At 38.3% G+C, this 16303-nt stretch overlaps 2 protein-coding genes across 4 annotated transcripts; both read right to left on the bottom strand.

The window, feature by feature from the left end:
- Positions 1-455: 455 nt before the first annotated feature.
- Positions 456-7694, bottom strand: LOC122058026 (transcription factor PCL1-like). 3 transcript variants are annotated; one of them, XM_042620411.1, is made up of 2 exons: positions 6242-7694; positions 456-1217 (listed from the first exon to the last, which is right to left on the bottom strand). In XM_042620411.1, the coding sequence occupies exon 1, from the start codon at positions 7236-7238 to the stop codon at positions 6273-6275; it is 966 nt and encodes a 321-aa protein (XP_042476345.1). In that variant the 5' UTR covers positions 7239-7694; the 3' UTR covers positions 456-1217; positions 6242-6272. The 3 variants fall into 3 exon arrangements, with proteins under 3 accessions (XP_042476345.1, XP_042476347.1, XP_042476348.1); XM_042620413.1 differs by lacking the exon at positions 456-1217 and adding an exon at positions 1417-2208; XM_042620414.1 differs by lacking the exon at positions 456-1217 and adding an exon at positions 5345-6106.
- A 2087-nt stretch (positions 7695-9781) lies between these two features.
- LOC122058417 (hsp70-binding protein 1-like) lies at positions 9782-14827 on the bottom strand. Its single transcript, XM_042621099.1, has 6 exons — positions 14422-14827; positions 13778-13920; positions 13634-13684; positions 11068-11289; positions 10805-10907; positions 9782-10529 (listed from the first exon to the last, which is right to left on the bottom strand). The coding sequence occupies exons 1-6, from the start codon at positions 14505-14507 to the stop codon at positions 9950-9952; spliced, it is 1185 nt and encodes a 394-aa protein (XP_042477033.1). The 5' UTR covers positions 14508-14827; the 3' UTR covers positions 9782-9949.
- Between the last annotated feature and the right edge of the window lie 1476 nt (positions 14828-16303).

Below are 16303 nucleotides of genomic sequence, written 5' to 3'. Positions count from 1 at the left end.
TCTCATGTTAAATAGGATTGCAGAAATTGTGAATTTGAGATCAAGTACTGAAAGCATGAGGGGGAAAAAAGGTCTGACGTTCTGAAATATACTCTTACTATTATATATATATATATATATTTTTTTTTTTTGTGGAAACTCTTACTATTTTATGTTACCCCCAAGAATGGTCAAAACTAATATTTATTTATTTGTTATAGATAAGCTCTGAAACACCAATAAGTTCAAATCCACTAGTTTCTGCATTGAGGATGAAGAGAGAGACTGCATAAAAAAAATTCCAACAAACCAATAACAGTGTTCACTTTATACGCATCAGAATGGTTTGTTTTTGGTTGGGGTGGGGGAGAGAGGAGGGGAATCAAAAGGTTGCAGACTTTAAAAGACACTTCATCACTGTCATGACATTCCATAGTATGAACTTCAGTTCTAATGTGATCTAGTATGAAAAAACAGAGCACCCAAAATTAGTCATTGTTCTTTATTCCAATTAGCTCATCACTGAAACGTTGAGTAAATCAACCAACTCCTTTGGAGTATTATTGAGAAAGAGGAAGAAAGGCATTCCACATTCCAATGTCATATTAGAAAACCCGTTCAGGTCCTCATATTAATGTGCATAAGCATTGAGTACACAAATGGATCATCAGGTCATGGCAGAAGCTTGCAGGATCGTCAAGATCTGGGTATGGAAGAAAGCAAAGACAAACCCCCAAGACTCTTCTCAATAACATTCTGACAGACTGAAAAATGCTGACCTCTGTCCCATTTCATCTCAAATCCCCAGAACAGGTCTCCTTTTCCGCACAAGCAGACAAAAAGATAAACATAGAGATCTGGCTCTGGATGGCAGGGACCAAGTTTTCTTCTTGGCAAATCAGCGGAAACATAGTCCCAAATATTACTAGTTCAACTAATGCAGTTTTCTTCTGTAAAATGGATCTTAAGTGAACCCCACTTTGCAGTTCATAGTTGGTGGGGTAGAAAAAGCAGTGGTACATGAAGTGAAATTTGCTGTATCAGGATGATTCAGACTTCCATTACCAGAAGAAAGAGTACTAAGGTTAGCAGATGATAATTGATATGGGTGAGCATGTTACATCTCCGATCAGCTGAAACTGGTTTGGGGGAACATGTCATTCTTATGAGCACTTCAAGTTCAGAAAGCAGTTCTAGCCAGCCACCATTCCAGCTTTCAAGTATGTTGATTCACCTTCCTAGACACAAAAATAAGGGAAATCCTGTCTTACTAAGATTATGAGTCGAACAAAATCCTTTGATCGCATGGTATAAATATAATAAACAAAAACAAAGATATGTAAAACAGAGTGTGACTAGAAAGTGCTTGGTCCTTTCTATTAATTAAAGCATGTTTCTCATAGAGATATTTCCAAAGAAATGAAGCCATCTTGAATATATATATAAAAGCTCAACTCCATTATTCATAGAGGAAAATAGTTATGAGTTTCCTTATAGGGCAAAATATTTTCCCCCAATATACACATATATATATATATATATATATATTTCTTTTTGTGATAGATAACAATACTTCATTTACCAACTTATTTGAAGCGGAGAAGAATTTAAAGATGCTCAATAGATGGGTAGGAGCTTCCAATCAATTCCTCCTTGCAAATGAACAATGATAAAGGTGGTCTCCTGAAACATCACAAGGAGAAGAAACAAGGGTGCATAACTGAAGTACTACCCAACTTGCTCCAGAATTGATCCAGTTCCCAGTGTCGGCTCACATTCAGATTCTAGCTTATGTTGACACTCCTTCAAGATGATAAGATTCCCAACATCCAAATTCAAGGGAAAACCAATCCCTGATTAACCAGTAATCAGGTGTTCATGCTCTAGTCATTAACACTGGATGTATTATGAGTATTATCAAGCTATTTGACATTCTGTTGGTCTATTAGCAGAATATCATCTCCTTCTAGGTTGTAAAAGGATATAAGTCATTAAAGCAGCTATAAGCTTCTCCAAAGTGTCTTCCATCAGTGCTTTGAACATGTAAGTTGTGTAATATGGATGCAAGCTCCTATTTCCCATTCTTAGATACAGGCGATACTACTCCTGTCTCACAATGATTGGCCCTTTTCAATTTTTTCCATTCTATATTGTCCATTGTGCTAGTCAAGTAGTGGACATTACCCTCCATCCTTTATTTCAAAATTTGGGAAAATGTGGGAGAAGAATCTGTACAAAGTAAATAAGAATGAGAACAACATCAGATATAGGTGGGTTCTAAATTCTAATGCTTACACTCTTCATTCAAATTTTGATTTTCCAAAGAAGATCATCATTGTGGGAGGAACGAAGTATCCCCGGGGCCATAACCAACATAGTTAACTAGACTGACTTAACATTTCAACAGCTACCCAGCCTTTGGGACTTTTATTCATCTTAATAATTTCTTTACGTTTCAAAAGATAGCAAACATATATGACAAAAATAAGTTTATACCAAGATGTGACTTTGATGTGCAACTAAAATTCAAACCTTTGATCAGAATTGAATGGGTGTGTACCACTTAATGTCCAACTTACTAATTTTTAGTCTTTTGTTTTCAATCAAGTTAGTCCTTGCATTCTTCAGACTCATGCACAAAAATATTAAGTTATTCAGGTAGGACAGACTTATAAAGAGTTCTATTTTTCAGATCCACAAGGGTCTCCACTCAAATTCCTCAGGTCCTTTTGTTTTTTTGTAGGGGAGCTGGGGGTGTTCCATGCTCTTTCAAATGATAGTCTGTGAAGATAGAAGTTTTCTTCCTTGCTCTAAAATTCCAGTCTTTGATGCAAATAATTCTTTGCTCAAACCCTGGCATTTTTATCCTTCACTTCTTTCTAATTCCTTTTGCAATCTACCCCACTCCATCAATAGTGTTTGGAGAGGATCTACCAACTTGAACAGCTGCTTCCTAACTATGTTGCATGACCAGCTTCCTGGTATTGATCAACTACTAGCAATATAAATTGCCGGTTCCAGAACTTGAGGCAAGAAGGATAAGAATATTGGTGTTTACAGATATAGTTCCACAAAATCATGTTTGATAGAAAAAATACAAGAAGCAGTAGTGTATAATGCATTACTCAAAGGGGCTGAGACCAGACACCAACAACGAGATCATCAATGGGGACATCCAAGCTGTTGACACAGCTCCATCACAATCATGTGCAAGTGGAGCTTAGAAAGTGAGAAGCACATAGGTTTAAAAAATAATAAGAATAATAATAATAATAATAAAACACTAAAGCTTTCAAATCTCAAGAAATAGCTTCTTGGCAGATCGTTTCAGCTATTGTCAGTTATAATCTACAACATTCAAAGGCAGCATGAATTTCATGGGGACTAGCCAACTTATTTCCAAATACCATGATCGACTGAAAAAAGAAAGCTGTGTCTAGGTTTCTTATTTTCTCAGGGAACACAGGTGATTTAGACAGAGAACAGAACCAGAAGCAGGAGCTGATGACGCTCTAATTTTTATAGGGCTATTAGGGACGATAGCAGGACAAACTTACCCCAGTTATTGAATTGGTTTAGTTTCACGCACTGAACCATTTAGGCTCCATCTGTTTCAGCACGAAACTTTTTCCTGAAAATCAACCTTTAGATATTCACTTATTTTGTGCCTTTTGTCTATACATTTTCCATATTGGATACATAAAAGGAAGCATATTTTAGCTCAGGAGATTGACGAAAAAAACTCCAGCCATATAATGGGGGTGGTGTCCTCCACGGGTGGCAGACTACTATGCTTGACCATGACACAACCACTTCTTTAAAGAAATAACATCCACAAGATTTAATTGAAGGTAGCTCTTCCATATTTTTTTTTTATTGCATTCAGTAAAATAAATTCTGTTCTTTCTATTTATAAACAATTTCTTTTTGCACTTGACAGATTTTTGTGAATCTTGTGTAGAGAAAACGGAGCCCGAGTCATTACAGCATCTACACTGACATATAACCATCTTCTCCATTGGCAGTGACATCAATGGCACAGCAAGAAACCCAACAAGTCCAGCTTTTGAACCATCCAACGTATGCCCATCTTGACTCTTATCCTTTTCAACAGAATCAAGGTTCTTGATGAAATGCCAGAGCGAAAAACTGAACCTTTCCTCTTCTCTAATGCATTAGTTATCATCCTCCACAAAATGGTCAGCTTGCTTTGTACTTCAGTTTAGGAGTAGGCTTCACATTCAATTCATCATCCATTAGACCTCCATCTGTAGGAACTCATAAAAATTTTGTTCTATTCATTTTTTACTTTTATTTTTTTGTATTTGAAGAACAATGTGCCGCCTACATAACAAAAAATAGCAACCACAGACCATCTTGTCTCACTCAAAATCAGCATGTTGCCAGCATATAAAATTCTGTGCACTCTTCAACAATCATGCTACAAGGCTACATTCCACAACTGAATTTGCACAAGCTCCCTGGATTTGGATGGTCCATGTTTGCAGCATCTCCTTGCACCATTCCAAAATTGGTATTAGAGTCTACACTAAATGGCTGTCCCCCTTATCTTTGCAGCTATAAATTGAACTTTTATGACCTTCAATTGATCAATGCCAACTAAAGAAACTCTCCATAAACTGAACTTATATGACCTTCAATTGATCAATGCCAGCTAAAGAAACTCTCAATAAACTGAACTTATATGACCTTCAATTGATCAACGCCAACTAAGAAACTCTCCATAAACTTAACTTTTATGACCTTCAATTGATCAATGCCAACTAAAGAAACTCTCCATAAAACTGAATTTTTATGACCTTCAATTGATCAACGACAACTAAAGAAACTCTATATGTTATGGATCAAGTCAAGAAACATCTCTACAACATCAAGTAGACGTAGCCACTTTCTTGGTCCCTTCCATAAATGCATGAATGGGAACTCAAGGTTGTGGCTCTGTTACTTACGTATCTGAATTAACTGGAATTCTCCTGATGTTCCTTCCAGGAAAAGGAACCAAAAGGAGTTTGTCCTTGAGAAATCCCACTATTGTTTCTCCAGCATCATTTTCAGCCAAAACTTCAACAATTTAATTGTTCTTCCATGCCTAAACCTAAAGTGCAATTATTTATATATATATATATATAGTGAACAGAAAAACTGATAAAATGGGAGTCTCCAAAAAACCCACTCACCAAAAATATCTAACCAAGCCCCCACATTCTCCTTCACACAGCAGGTCAGGCTTCTTTCATGTTATTAACTTTTTTTAATTTTGAAAAAATATTTTTACATTACCTAACCAAGTCGTAGGGACACCTGATTCAATTTTTGAAGCAGATAAACAAGCTTGAAAAGTAAGTGTTTCAAACACATTCCAATCACTAATAGCAAGAAATATGAGGAGCTACAATGAATAGTGTAGTTATGACCATCATCTCAACTTTCAGAAACTCCTTCAGATGGACAGGAACAGGTTCAGAGCACTTTACTACAAAACTGCGGCTACGGAAAACAATCAACGAATGGAAATTTTCAACATTCATTTTTTGATTTCCAACAATAAAAAGTTGATAACTTTTGGAATAAAGGCAAAAGGATCTTCACATGACCCACATAAAAAATGCTTTCTACATGGACCACCTAGTTTTTGCCACCTGAAAAGATGGTGTGGAAATGCCAACCATTACACAAAATATGGTTTGGATTGGCCACTAGTCAAATTTCAGAGCCAAATTCAATCATATATGCCGCACATATTGGTATTGTTCTTCTATTTCATCCATTTGTCTTTAACCATTTTCCCCAAAGCTCGATTTTTTTACTTGACTTTTAAGTACCCAAAATCCTGAGGGATTCAAATAGTACCAATTGTGAGGAACATACAACTTTCAAGTCTCACGAGCTTGTGGTGTCTCTTTTACTGCTAAAGAACAACAGTGTTTTTGGAGTGGATCTATCCAGGTGCCCAGTATGAGGTACATAACATTTGGGGCGAACGTGAAATATCTTCTACTCTGTTTGACATTTCAATCTCTGTTTCCCCTTGTCCATTTATTTTAACAGGAAAAGTAAATATAACTGCTCTGCTATATGAGATTCCAAAACCCCGATCAAGAAATAACTGCCAACACCCAAGATGAGGTTTTGATGCACAGTGAATTATCATCAGATAATGGAAGGTTACAAAGAATAGTACAAGTAGTGACACTAATACATACCAATGAGGAATAAAGACAGAGAACACTGAGAGACTCACCTCCCTGCTACGAAGGTAGTCCTGGGTAATGTCATTTATCGTTTGAGTTAACATGACGATAAGACATCATCGAACCGAACTTATTACCCGACCAATCCCGCTGCTGCTCCCGAAACATGTTATAGGGATGAGAGTCGAAGCCATGACAGGTAGCAGGGGTGGGTGGATTACCTACGGGCATCCCCATATGACCATGACCGTGGGCATCACCAAATACCGGCATAGGCATCACAAGGTACGGCATCGGAAGCGGCATGTGGGCATTAGCACCGGATTCGTGAAAGCTCTGTGGCACAGGGGTTGATGCAAAGAGATGATCCGAAGAGGAAGGGCCTTCGTTGGACAAGCCCTGCATCCTCTTCAAGTACAAGCGATACTTCTGGAGGTGGCTGGCGACGTTTTCTCTGGTTAAACCCTCCACGTTCATCAATTGCATGATGGTCTTGGGGACGGCGTTCTTGATACCCAGATGCGCGACGACATCGACAAATCGTTTGTGAAGTTGCGGAGTCCACATCAGTCGGGGCCTTTTCAAGGACCGAGCAGAGTGATCATCGTTATTATTGTTGTAAGAACTCTCTGTCCGCGAAGCCGAATCAACCTCTTCAGCGCTGTCAAGTCTTCTTACCTTGCGAGGATCATAGTCATCCTTGTTGGTACTCTCAGGATCATTTTCGTCATCTTCAACGACCAAGGGGTCAAGACTCGGGTCCTCGGCGGAGGAAGGCAGAGATTTGAGGTGGTTGGAGGTAAAAGCCTGCGAGTGGCGGCAGATGCTCGATAGCGTGTTCTGGGAGGCGCGATTCACATCAAGCATGGTTTGATAGGGCTGAGGTGATATACTGAAAGCCGAGGCGAGCTCTGGAGGAATCAAAGACTGAGACAAAGGCGTCAGATCGTCAGCGCCGGGCAACCCGACCTCCCATTCCAGGACTCGGTCATTATCTCCATCACCGAGGCCTCTTTCGAATCTGTTCCTCTGCACTTCTTCCCCCATACTCTTGCCGTCTTTTGCTTCCCAATTTTCAATTTTAATAATTCAATCAAGTCTACAGTAGCAAAGCCAAGAGAAGAGACAGACCATCTTTAACTCTCAAGATATTGAGATCAAATCGACCACCCAGTTCGCGGAAATCGAGGGAATTAGGGTTTTCAGAAACCATGAATCCATGTGCAGAGGATAGCTTGAAATTAGGGAACTCTATTTAAAAAAAAAAAAAAAAAAAAAAATGTTAACTCATGAATTGGAAAGAGAGATGGAGAGAGATTATCAGCTTGGTTTGTCGGAGATGAAGAAGACTTAGAAACGAAGGAGACGACTATAGAAAGAGAGAGAGGGAGGACTCAAAGAGGAGGAGGAGGAGGGGTTTCCATTCTGAAATCTGGAGTTGGGTAGATATTTCGGAGAGGCTCGTAAACAATTGTGTGGGCTGGGACAGCTGGGGATTAGAAAAAAATTTCTTTTATGCTTTTAGGAAGAGAAAAGGAACGGAAAAGTGCAAAACTGATTCCAAAGCGCACTTGTCCACCTGCCTACGTGGACGACTTAGCCGGATACTTTTACCTTATCTACGCATTACTAGACTTTCCCTTATTGGACTCTGGACTGGGTAGGGTCGGATGTGATTAGGGAACATTCAATTTAATATGGCCACGTGTGTGACGCCCACCACCGCCTCTGGGCACCGAATATGCATTTTTTCCATTTTTTTTAATTTTAAAGTTGAAGTTGGGTCCAGGCTGTCCAGCTCCAGCCCAAGCCCATAGTCTTATGTATCGGGATCGATCTGTATCGATATCGATACCTTTATGGTATCTGTGGTATTGAAATAAGAAAGGTTTAATAATAAAATAAAGAGTAAAAGATCTCTATCTGGTCGGGTGGCTCATGCACTAATGCAGAAGAGACTAATTTGAATGCGTGTTGAAACATCAATGTAGATGGGATTCTTGATTTCATATCCAACACAGGAATAAGACAACAAAAAAATATTAGAATAAAGGTTTTAAAACTTGGGATTGATATCGGTATCATTCAAGAAACTAGTAGATTGAATGGATTTATTCTAATTTTAAAAAATGAGATTGATCATCCACTGTGAAAAGAGAATATCTTAAGCCACAACATCTCAGCTATTGGATTGAATTGAAAAAATATATTTTTGACCTTTTTTCTTACGAGTCTTGAGTTAATGATGAACTTCACTTCCCTAAAAAATTCAATCATATGATCACATCATGGTGGATGAAGAAATTCTCTCTCCACCTTAAGCAATTAAAAACTTTATCCTTTGCATTTTTTTTTTTTTTTTTTTCAAGAGAAGCACATAAATTAGAGTCTAAATAGAAAATACAAAACATCAGATTTGCCCCAAATTACTAAAATGATCACCATTCGTGTCATTCTCACCTAAGTTGCAATTAAAAAGTGGTCATTATCTCAACTTGACGTGGAGAATACATTTCTCCATGGAAATATGCAAGATTTTTGTTTAGCAACCTCCAACTCCATCCTTCTCATCTCCAAGGCAATAAACATTCATTGCCATTAGCCTAACAGAAGTAAATACTGTATAGTGTATACAATGCTATCCAAGCTGTTTAAGCAAGTTCAGTATCGCCCAGAATTGGTTAAAAATCGGCTCAAATCTGTTTGAACCCTAAAAAACAAAACAATTGTCAGCAGCTTCGAATAGACCAAAAATGTTGGACTAGTCATATTGAATAGTGAAGCACGGAGGCTCCTTTGAATTGATCTTGTTTTGATGTAACCGTATCTACCAAAGTTAAAGTTCGGTAACGGTGAAGAATTTGATTTTGGTTTCATTTTGTAGTTTGAAGAAGACTCGATTCCTTCCTTGCATGCCAAATTGAATAACCAAGCAAGGTGATTCCATTGAATAGATCAAATCATTATGTGGTTCTTGATGAAGGTTGGCTTTAAAGAGGTTCCTCACCAGTACTTTGATTGAGGAGACCACAAATAGCCGCAATTCCAAATTCTCGATTAGACACAACGCATGACCTATTAACCATAGAACAGGTAAACATTGCAAACCAAAGTCTCATCAACCTAAATTTCACATTTTATGGTTTGCTAAAAGTGAATCAGTGATTCAAAACTCAGAATCAGGATAATCCGGTCCGGATCGGTACCATCAGATCACAAGTCTTTCTTCCCTGGTGACAATGGAGATTTGACAATTGCAGCTCTATAGTATGCAAACAGAGCACGCCCCTGTTATTACCAGTACTTTTAACAGCTTTAGAGAACTGGAGCTGTAGAAAAGAAAAGAGGGGTTCATTGGATGACTACTACGGGTAGGTAGAGGAGGAGAAAGGGCAAGGGGTAATGGTTACACTCGAGAAACCTGCAAATATTACAGAGGGCCCTTAAAGGTACACTCAACTCCATGTCCAAAGGGGAGTCTCCAGCGACTTTACTCTCCACAATCCATTATCAAAATCAAAATCAAAATCATCCTGCTATTAAAACCCACATGCAGTCGGAAAAGCTAAAATTAGTGCTTTCATGAGTCATGACCAGCTCAATAAAGGAAGATCGATTAAACCACTGAGCTGTGCTCCCAACCAAAAAGCAGTTATCTTGAAGGAAAAGGAACGATTAAAAAGAAAAGGAAACAACAAATATCATACAGCACTTTCTAGCACTTTCATTGTTGCTATAAACGTACTACACCAAGGATTTCATGTTTGTGCACTCCCTGATGCATCACAACCCGAGTTTGTACTTCTCTCAACTTGAGGGGTAGTGGATGGAGGACCCATCCCCAGGAGTAATGGGGCCTCTTTCTTAGCACTCTTGGAGTCTTGATTTGTCGATGGGTTTGCAGCAGCCCAAGCCCTCAGAGGAGGTTCAAGAATCTTGCTTGCGACATCGGGTGGTGGTGCATCTTCTCCTGGAAGAACAAGCAGACCTTTTTCTTGGAGAGAAGAAGGCTCATTGTAGCAAGCATTCCACAGGGAGTCAACAAGCTGCCTCTCCTCCTTAGCAGCCCCTAGATCATCAGGAGACATCACACTGATACCTTTGATCCTATCCTGCAGAATTTGCTTCAATTTCTCACAATCTTCAGCCAAACTGTTGTTGGTCCCACCTCCCCTTTCACGAGCAAGCTCAAGAAGTCCCCTAAGTGCTGCTTCTCTCACTTCAGCATCGTCACTGGACGCCAGGTGCATCAGGATGCGTGGAAATCCAAGCTCAGTGACTATGTTGTGGTCTGAATGGTTCTCATTTAAAAGGTAGTGGATCAAGTTGAGGGCCTTCCTGGTAGATGTTTTTCTCATGTCAGTAGAAAGAGAAGATCAAGAAAGACAATAGTAACACCACAGCAAAAAAAAAAAAAAACCACAGCATGAAACCAGAAACAGAGATTGAAGACAGGCAATCATAGACGTATCCATAGAGTATATGCATCTTAATTTAGCATGCTTATTTTGAACAAGCAATGAACCAACTGAAGTTGACTTCAGGCAAAAGCACTCATCTCTAACTAAGAAAGCAAAAGTTTTTCATCTGGATTAACTTTAAAATCAGAGTACCTTTGAAATCTAACATTCTCTGACCCCAATGCATCCCTCAGTCCTGTGTAACCAGTTGCCAGACGAAATGCAGCAATTCCAGGTTTGTTGTGCCTAACCAAAGCTGCAAGTCCACAAGAGCAAACAATTCAGATTCTAGCCTCACCCAGTAATAGCAAGCCACAGATGCAAGTGCTTCACAACAAATAAAAACACCAAGTGCAGTGTCAATGGGCACCAAACACAGCCAACTTTATGTAAGGGGAGAGGGAGAGAGAACTCACAGGATATTGCCCCAAGCGATTTGGTCTGGACTGTTACATCAGGATCTGAAATGAAGTTGTGGAGGAGAGGTTCTAGGCCATTCGCTTCCATCACAAGTTGTTGACTCTTGGGATTGTTCTGAACGATCGTACTAACCACCTCTGCAGCCTTTGCTCGAATGCCAGGATGGGAATTCTTCAAGTGGCCAAGCAGAGGGTGCAAACCCCCAATTGAGTGAAGGTCTACAGCATGTACAAATCTAGAATGATTAATCTTAAAAAACAGCAGTTTAGAGTAGCAATTATTTGCATTAATAGCTGATCATACAAGTTACAGAGGCACTAAGAAAAACAAATTGCAATCAGCACCACATGTTTTCTTTAAGCTAAGGTGCTCCATCTCACCTCTTTCTAATAGAATCTCCACAAATCCAAAGTAACAAGTCAAATTAGACTGAACTCAAATGCTGCAAAAGGTCCTGAGTTGATTAGAGGTTGAAAAGGAGCCAAGCCAAGCTAGATTTCTTCCACTTGGTTAAGCCTCATAAAACTGGGGTTATATTAATGTGGCTCAGGCTTATGGTAAGCCCAACGCAGAGTTACGGTCTTCAGGGGTTTTGCTTGGACTAAAAAATCGGGTGGAATGTTTAAGGCTAGCTGGTTAAGTAGTATCTAGCATGAATGATTGTAGTTATAGGTTGAAAGGAATATCAAAGGTTTCCTTTGAACTTTGAAGTTCCAAGTCTAGAGCTGCTTACTCGACCTCTCAGGGATCAACTTAGCAATGCACAAGGGTGCATATCTACTTGTTTGTCTCACACATACTCACGCAGGTGCATGTGAATCCCAAAATAATCTATATCAGGGTAAGATGATAGCCGGATAAAGCATATTTAGCATTTAAATGTGCACACTTGCATGGACGTGGATGAGCATTGTGAAAGAAGAGAAAAGCATCCACGATCGAAGTTGGAGAAGAAGAAATGTGCTGGTGGGCCAAAGCACTATGTCAATCTGAGCTTCATGTCATTTAAGAGTCATCCCAGTAATCACATAAGCCCAAACTTAGCTGAACCTACCCAAGCTCAGTTCAGAATAGACTCATAAGAAAAATGGGCCAGTCTGTTGGCAGTCCTATATCTCCGAACACTATCATGAGCATGTGACAAGGAATATAAAGCACATGGACCCACAAATTTAGACGAGGGGAACCAAACTTCATATTCACCTAGCACAACTTGGTGATACTGAATTTTTAAACCCTTAGACCAGAAAGCACAGGTTGCAGTCTTAGCAAAAGCTTCATCGTGAAGTGTAGCACTCATAAAGTAGCATATTGAAACAAAACACCAAGATAAAAATCACATGCCAGCAATGATTTTACAAAAAATATATCAGGAAAGTGAAGAAAATAAAGGGATTGTCCAGCAAGGCAGTAACTGGCTTCGATTTGCGAAGTTCATTATTTACAAATGCACAAGCTCAAATCCAAACGATGAAGTACTAGCCAAATAACCATATAAATTAAGTACACAAGCATGCATGTGAGGACTAAGCCACCCATATAAATATTAACCATACAAACAAAACAAGGAGATTCATTGCAACAATCTGCACAAAGGAATTAATAACCAGGTTCTTTGGAAACACACATTCAATGAGATGTTAGCGTGCTCTTCTCTAAGGAGCCAAATTGTTACTCATCAAAGCTACCTTCATAGATATTCCCATTTTATTTCCCACCCCTGATGTTGGTTCCTGTGTCAGTGGCGACCACGTGGGGCAAATGCAAAGGGACAGAAGAGATGGTTTACAAAGGCCAAGAACCATCTAACAGCCTGGGACCAAGTTTGTGATCGTAAGAGATTGAGAAGTTTGGTAGCCTTATTAATATTGCTTTAATGAACAAAAAACTGTCAAGTAAATGAGTATGGAATTTCTCCTATGAAGGTAGATGCTACAAACAACAAGCCCACCCAGCGTCTCTAACACAGTTGCACGTCGATTCTAGCACTAACAGTGTCAACATGCCTAATGCTACTATTATGACTATTATTTCCACTACTACTGCTGGTTGTAGCCACCCCTAAAGATGATTTGAAGAATCAAGGATCCCAAGTAGGATGTCCTGAATCATATGAGATCAGTCAAGGCCTGTCCAAAATTCAGACAATTGATCAGCTGATACAGTTGAATCATTTATATCCTTTGTGACACAGGCAATCCAACTTGATCTAACTAAGCAAAGCTCATAGCCTTGTGCACATGAGACCAACAACATTGAAAATTGAGCCCTCTCTTCAGAATGTTTCTAATATAAACTTCATTTCGTTGTCTAAAACCTTTCCTTATAACTTAAAACAACCAATCTTGTAATAATATTTAAATTAAACACAAGAAAACCCATTTTTTCTTTGAGAGAATTAATTTAAGATTGTATCCATATCCTCTTCTTTTCTTCTTAGGAATTGAATTATGGATATAGGAGCTTTCTATTAATAATATATGAATATTGCACGCTACAAAAGAGCCAACACAACCCTAGATAGAATAAGAGAAAAAGCAAGTCTAGATCAGAGAAACGTACCATTAGCCATGTCAATGGACTCAACATGCTCTTGGAGCTCATCTAGCAAATCTGCCAAATTTAAAAGTAATAATAGCATTCATTCAGCAAAAGTAAAACAAAAGGTAAAGAAATGTCCACTGATAAGGATGTGTACGACTCTACCTTCAATATCAGCTGAAGTAACCCCTTGAGCCTCCAACACTTGCTCTGGAGTTTGCATAACAAGAGTGATCTCTTTCATCCGCTGAATAACATCAAGAGTCTGCGATTGCATAGCTTGCATGAACCATTTCCGATCCTCCTCACTGGCAAATAAAATAAACAAATATGTCAACCAGTTTCAAATCTGTAAATCCGAATATTTTCCCACGATTCAATTCTTCAATTCATGAATGAAACAACAAGTACTAAACGGGGGGGAAAAGGGAAAATTTAGCACTTTATATCTTCATCCATGACTTGATAAAGTAGGTGAAATCAAATAATCTAGGGTAATTTCTCTATACAACAACTAGGTTGAATCAAATAGTGACATTGTGAAAACAATGTTTGCGATTCCGAAATGTGAAATGCATAGTTCGTCATTTTTACGAGAATTCAGTCCCTCTACACCTCAATTTCCTTAGTAATAGTTGAGGTTACCCAAAAGCTCAATTAGAAGCAGCTAAAAGAAACTTAAAAGGCCAAGAAGAAAAGAACCATGGCAAGAGAAGAGAATAAATCTCTGATGGTCAGCAGCTTCTAGGAATCTGAAACTTCATTTCCAAATCTGGAACTAAAAATTCACAGAAAGAAAGAGGGCAAACCTCAACTGTCGAGGAGGCCGATTTCCGTCGGAGTTTGCGAGGCTCCATTTCAGCAATCCGTCCCAGTTGGGTCCTTCTTTAGCCATTACTGAATCCTGGAGAAAGAGAGAGAGGAGAACGAATTCGCAACGTCGAATCGAAACGAGTCAATTTGGGTATAACTTTGGTAAGGGAGAAATTAAAAAACAAAAATGAGTATATATATAGGAGGAACCGCCAGAGGATACGATCCTTCTGGAATGTTAAAAGCATAGAAACTAGAAACGACTACAGAAATCCAGAGACGTGTGAGATTGTGAGCAGGGTTTTAAAACGCGGTAGCGGTCAGTTCACATTTCGATCCGAGTCGTATTAAAATCGGCTTGAAATCGGAAAAAAAACCCCTAGAATTGGTAGATCAGAGAAATATTCTAACGATTCTGGTAATTCATAAATCAATCATATCGAATCGGGAAGAGTCAGAACAGCCGATTTTGATCTCTAATTCGCCGATTCTTAAAACACTGATTGTGAGAAATCAAAGTTTGCCTCCTAGAGGACTTAATGGAGTAGTTGAATCAAATGACTTGACAAATCCAGATCATAGTTTTCCTTCTTCCATGGCGGTGGAAAATTTTCTGGTAACTCAACTGATGGAAAAAGGTGATGGTTTAAAAAACCTTTCCCTTAGATTTAGACATGAAATAATGGAAAAGAGCTTCCTGTCAATAAGCGTTGTCCTGTTAGTGTACGGGACCATGGAAATTCATATAAAAACATCACCAGCATAAGCATTATTACTTTTCATAGGAGTAGGCATCACATTGTTTTTTTTTTTAGGATATTACGCCATAATTTTTGTCAAATGGTTTTTACCTTGCAATGAATGAACAGTTGATTTTTTTTCTCTTGTACTTTATAATTTTATTTTTTTTTGGTAAAACAAAATTTATGATTCAAAATATAAAACATATCAAATTCCAAGCAAAGAAGCGGTGGAAGCGGAAAATATACTAGAAAGAATGAAAATGACAATTACTAAAGGGTGGAATCTAAATGAAGTTTAGTTCTCATATCAGGAGTTACTTCATCTTAACCAACTAAGGGTGTAATGACTCCTTTTACATTTTTCCACTTTCTCCAAGATCAAAGAATCATCAATTTCCATTAACTTTCCATTACAAAGAGGCAGATAGTCATCCAAACATTAACTTCTTTTTTTTTTACAGTATGTGTATATTAAGAAAAAGAAAAAGGCAATCACCACTACCTTATTTGGATAGACATAAATAAATACATATGTAGAACATCATAATGGCTGCATCTTCTATAAAAGAATATTCAACTTACTAAAATCCTGAAAAAAAATATGATACATGACTTAAATTATCCAATCACGGGAACGAAGATAGTACGGAGCATTTTTTATGCAATAACTCTTCCGTTAAACACTTCTAATTTCCCGAATGTTAAGGATTCTAAAGACACCATGACTAAAGTCATCCTTATAATCGAGTGCCAATTTCTAAAAAATTTCTTACCATCATTTTCATCTAATTTGCTCTTTTCTACTAATCCAGTCATGAATTTGGGCATATACTCTTGATAGAACTTATGAATAATATCTAAATGATATACTTAACTATGTTCCTTAATTTCAGTTTTTTTTTTTTTCTTTTCTTGATAAAAAAAAAAAGGGTCCAAACTAGCAACTTAACAATGCTTCTCTAGTGAAGACGTAGATTAGATATACATTTACTTTAAGCTAATGTTTATTTCTATCTTCTCAATATATATATGATGGCATTGCGTGTTGATACCATTCCCATTGACATATATACTAAAGCTCAAGAGGTATTGACCGGCTACACCATCCGCCCCACCTACACACCCAAAAAAGAAA

The sequence above is a fragment of the Macadamia integrifolia genome, chromosome 12 (genome assembly GCF_013358625.1).
Source record: "Macadamia integrifolia cultivar HAES 741 chromosome 12, SCU_Mint_v3, whole genome shotgun sequence".
In the NCBI taxonomy this organism is placed as follows: Eukaryota; Viridiplantae; Streptophyta; class Magnoliopsida; order Proteales; family Proteaceae; genus Macadamia; species Macadamia integrifolia.
Note: the sequence above shows the minus strand (reverse complement) of the source record. Positions and strands in the feature narration are given on the sequence as shown.

Bases quoted from the DNA above. Each gene is read 5' to 3' on its own strand.
- LOC122058026 (XM_042620411.1), bottom strand. From the start codon at position 7,238: ATGGGGGAAGAAGTGCAGAGGAACAGATTCGAAAGAGGCCTCGGTGAT.
- LOC122058417 (XM_042621099.1), bottom strand. From the start codon at position 14,507: ATGGCTAAAGAAGGACCCAACTGGGACGGATTGCTGAAATGGAGCCTC. The intron at 13,921-14,421 runs GTTTGCCCTCTT...TTTATTTGCCAG, and splicing joins CGGCCTCCTCGACAGTTGAG to TGAGGAGGATCGGAAATGGT. The intron at 10,530-10,804 runs GTACTCTGATTT...AACATCTACCAG, and splicing joins GAGAATGTTAGATTTCAAAG to GAAGGCCCTCAACTTGATCC.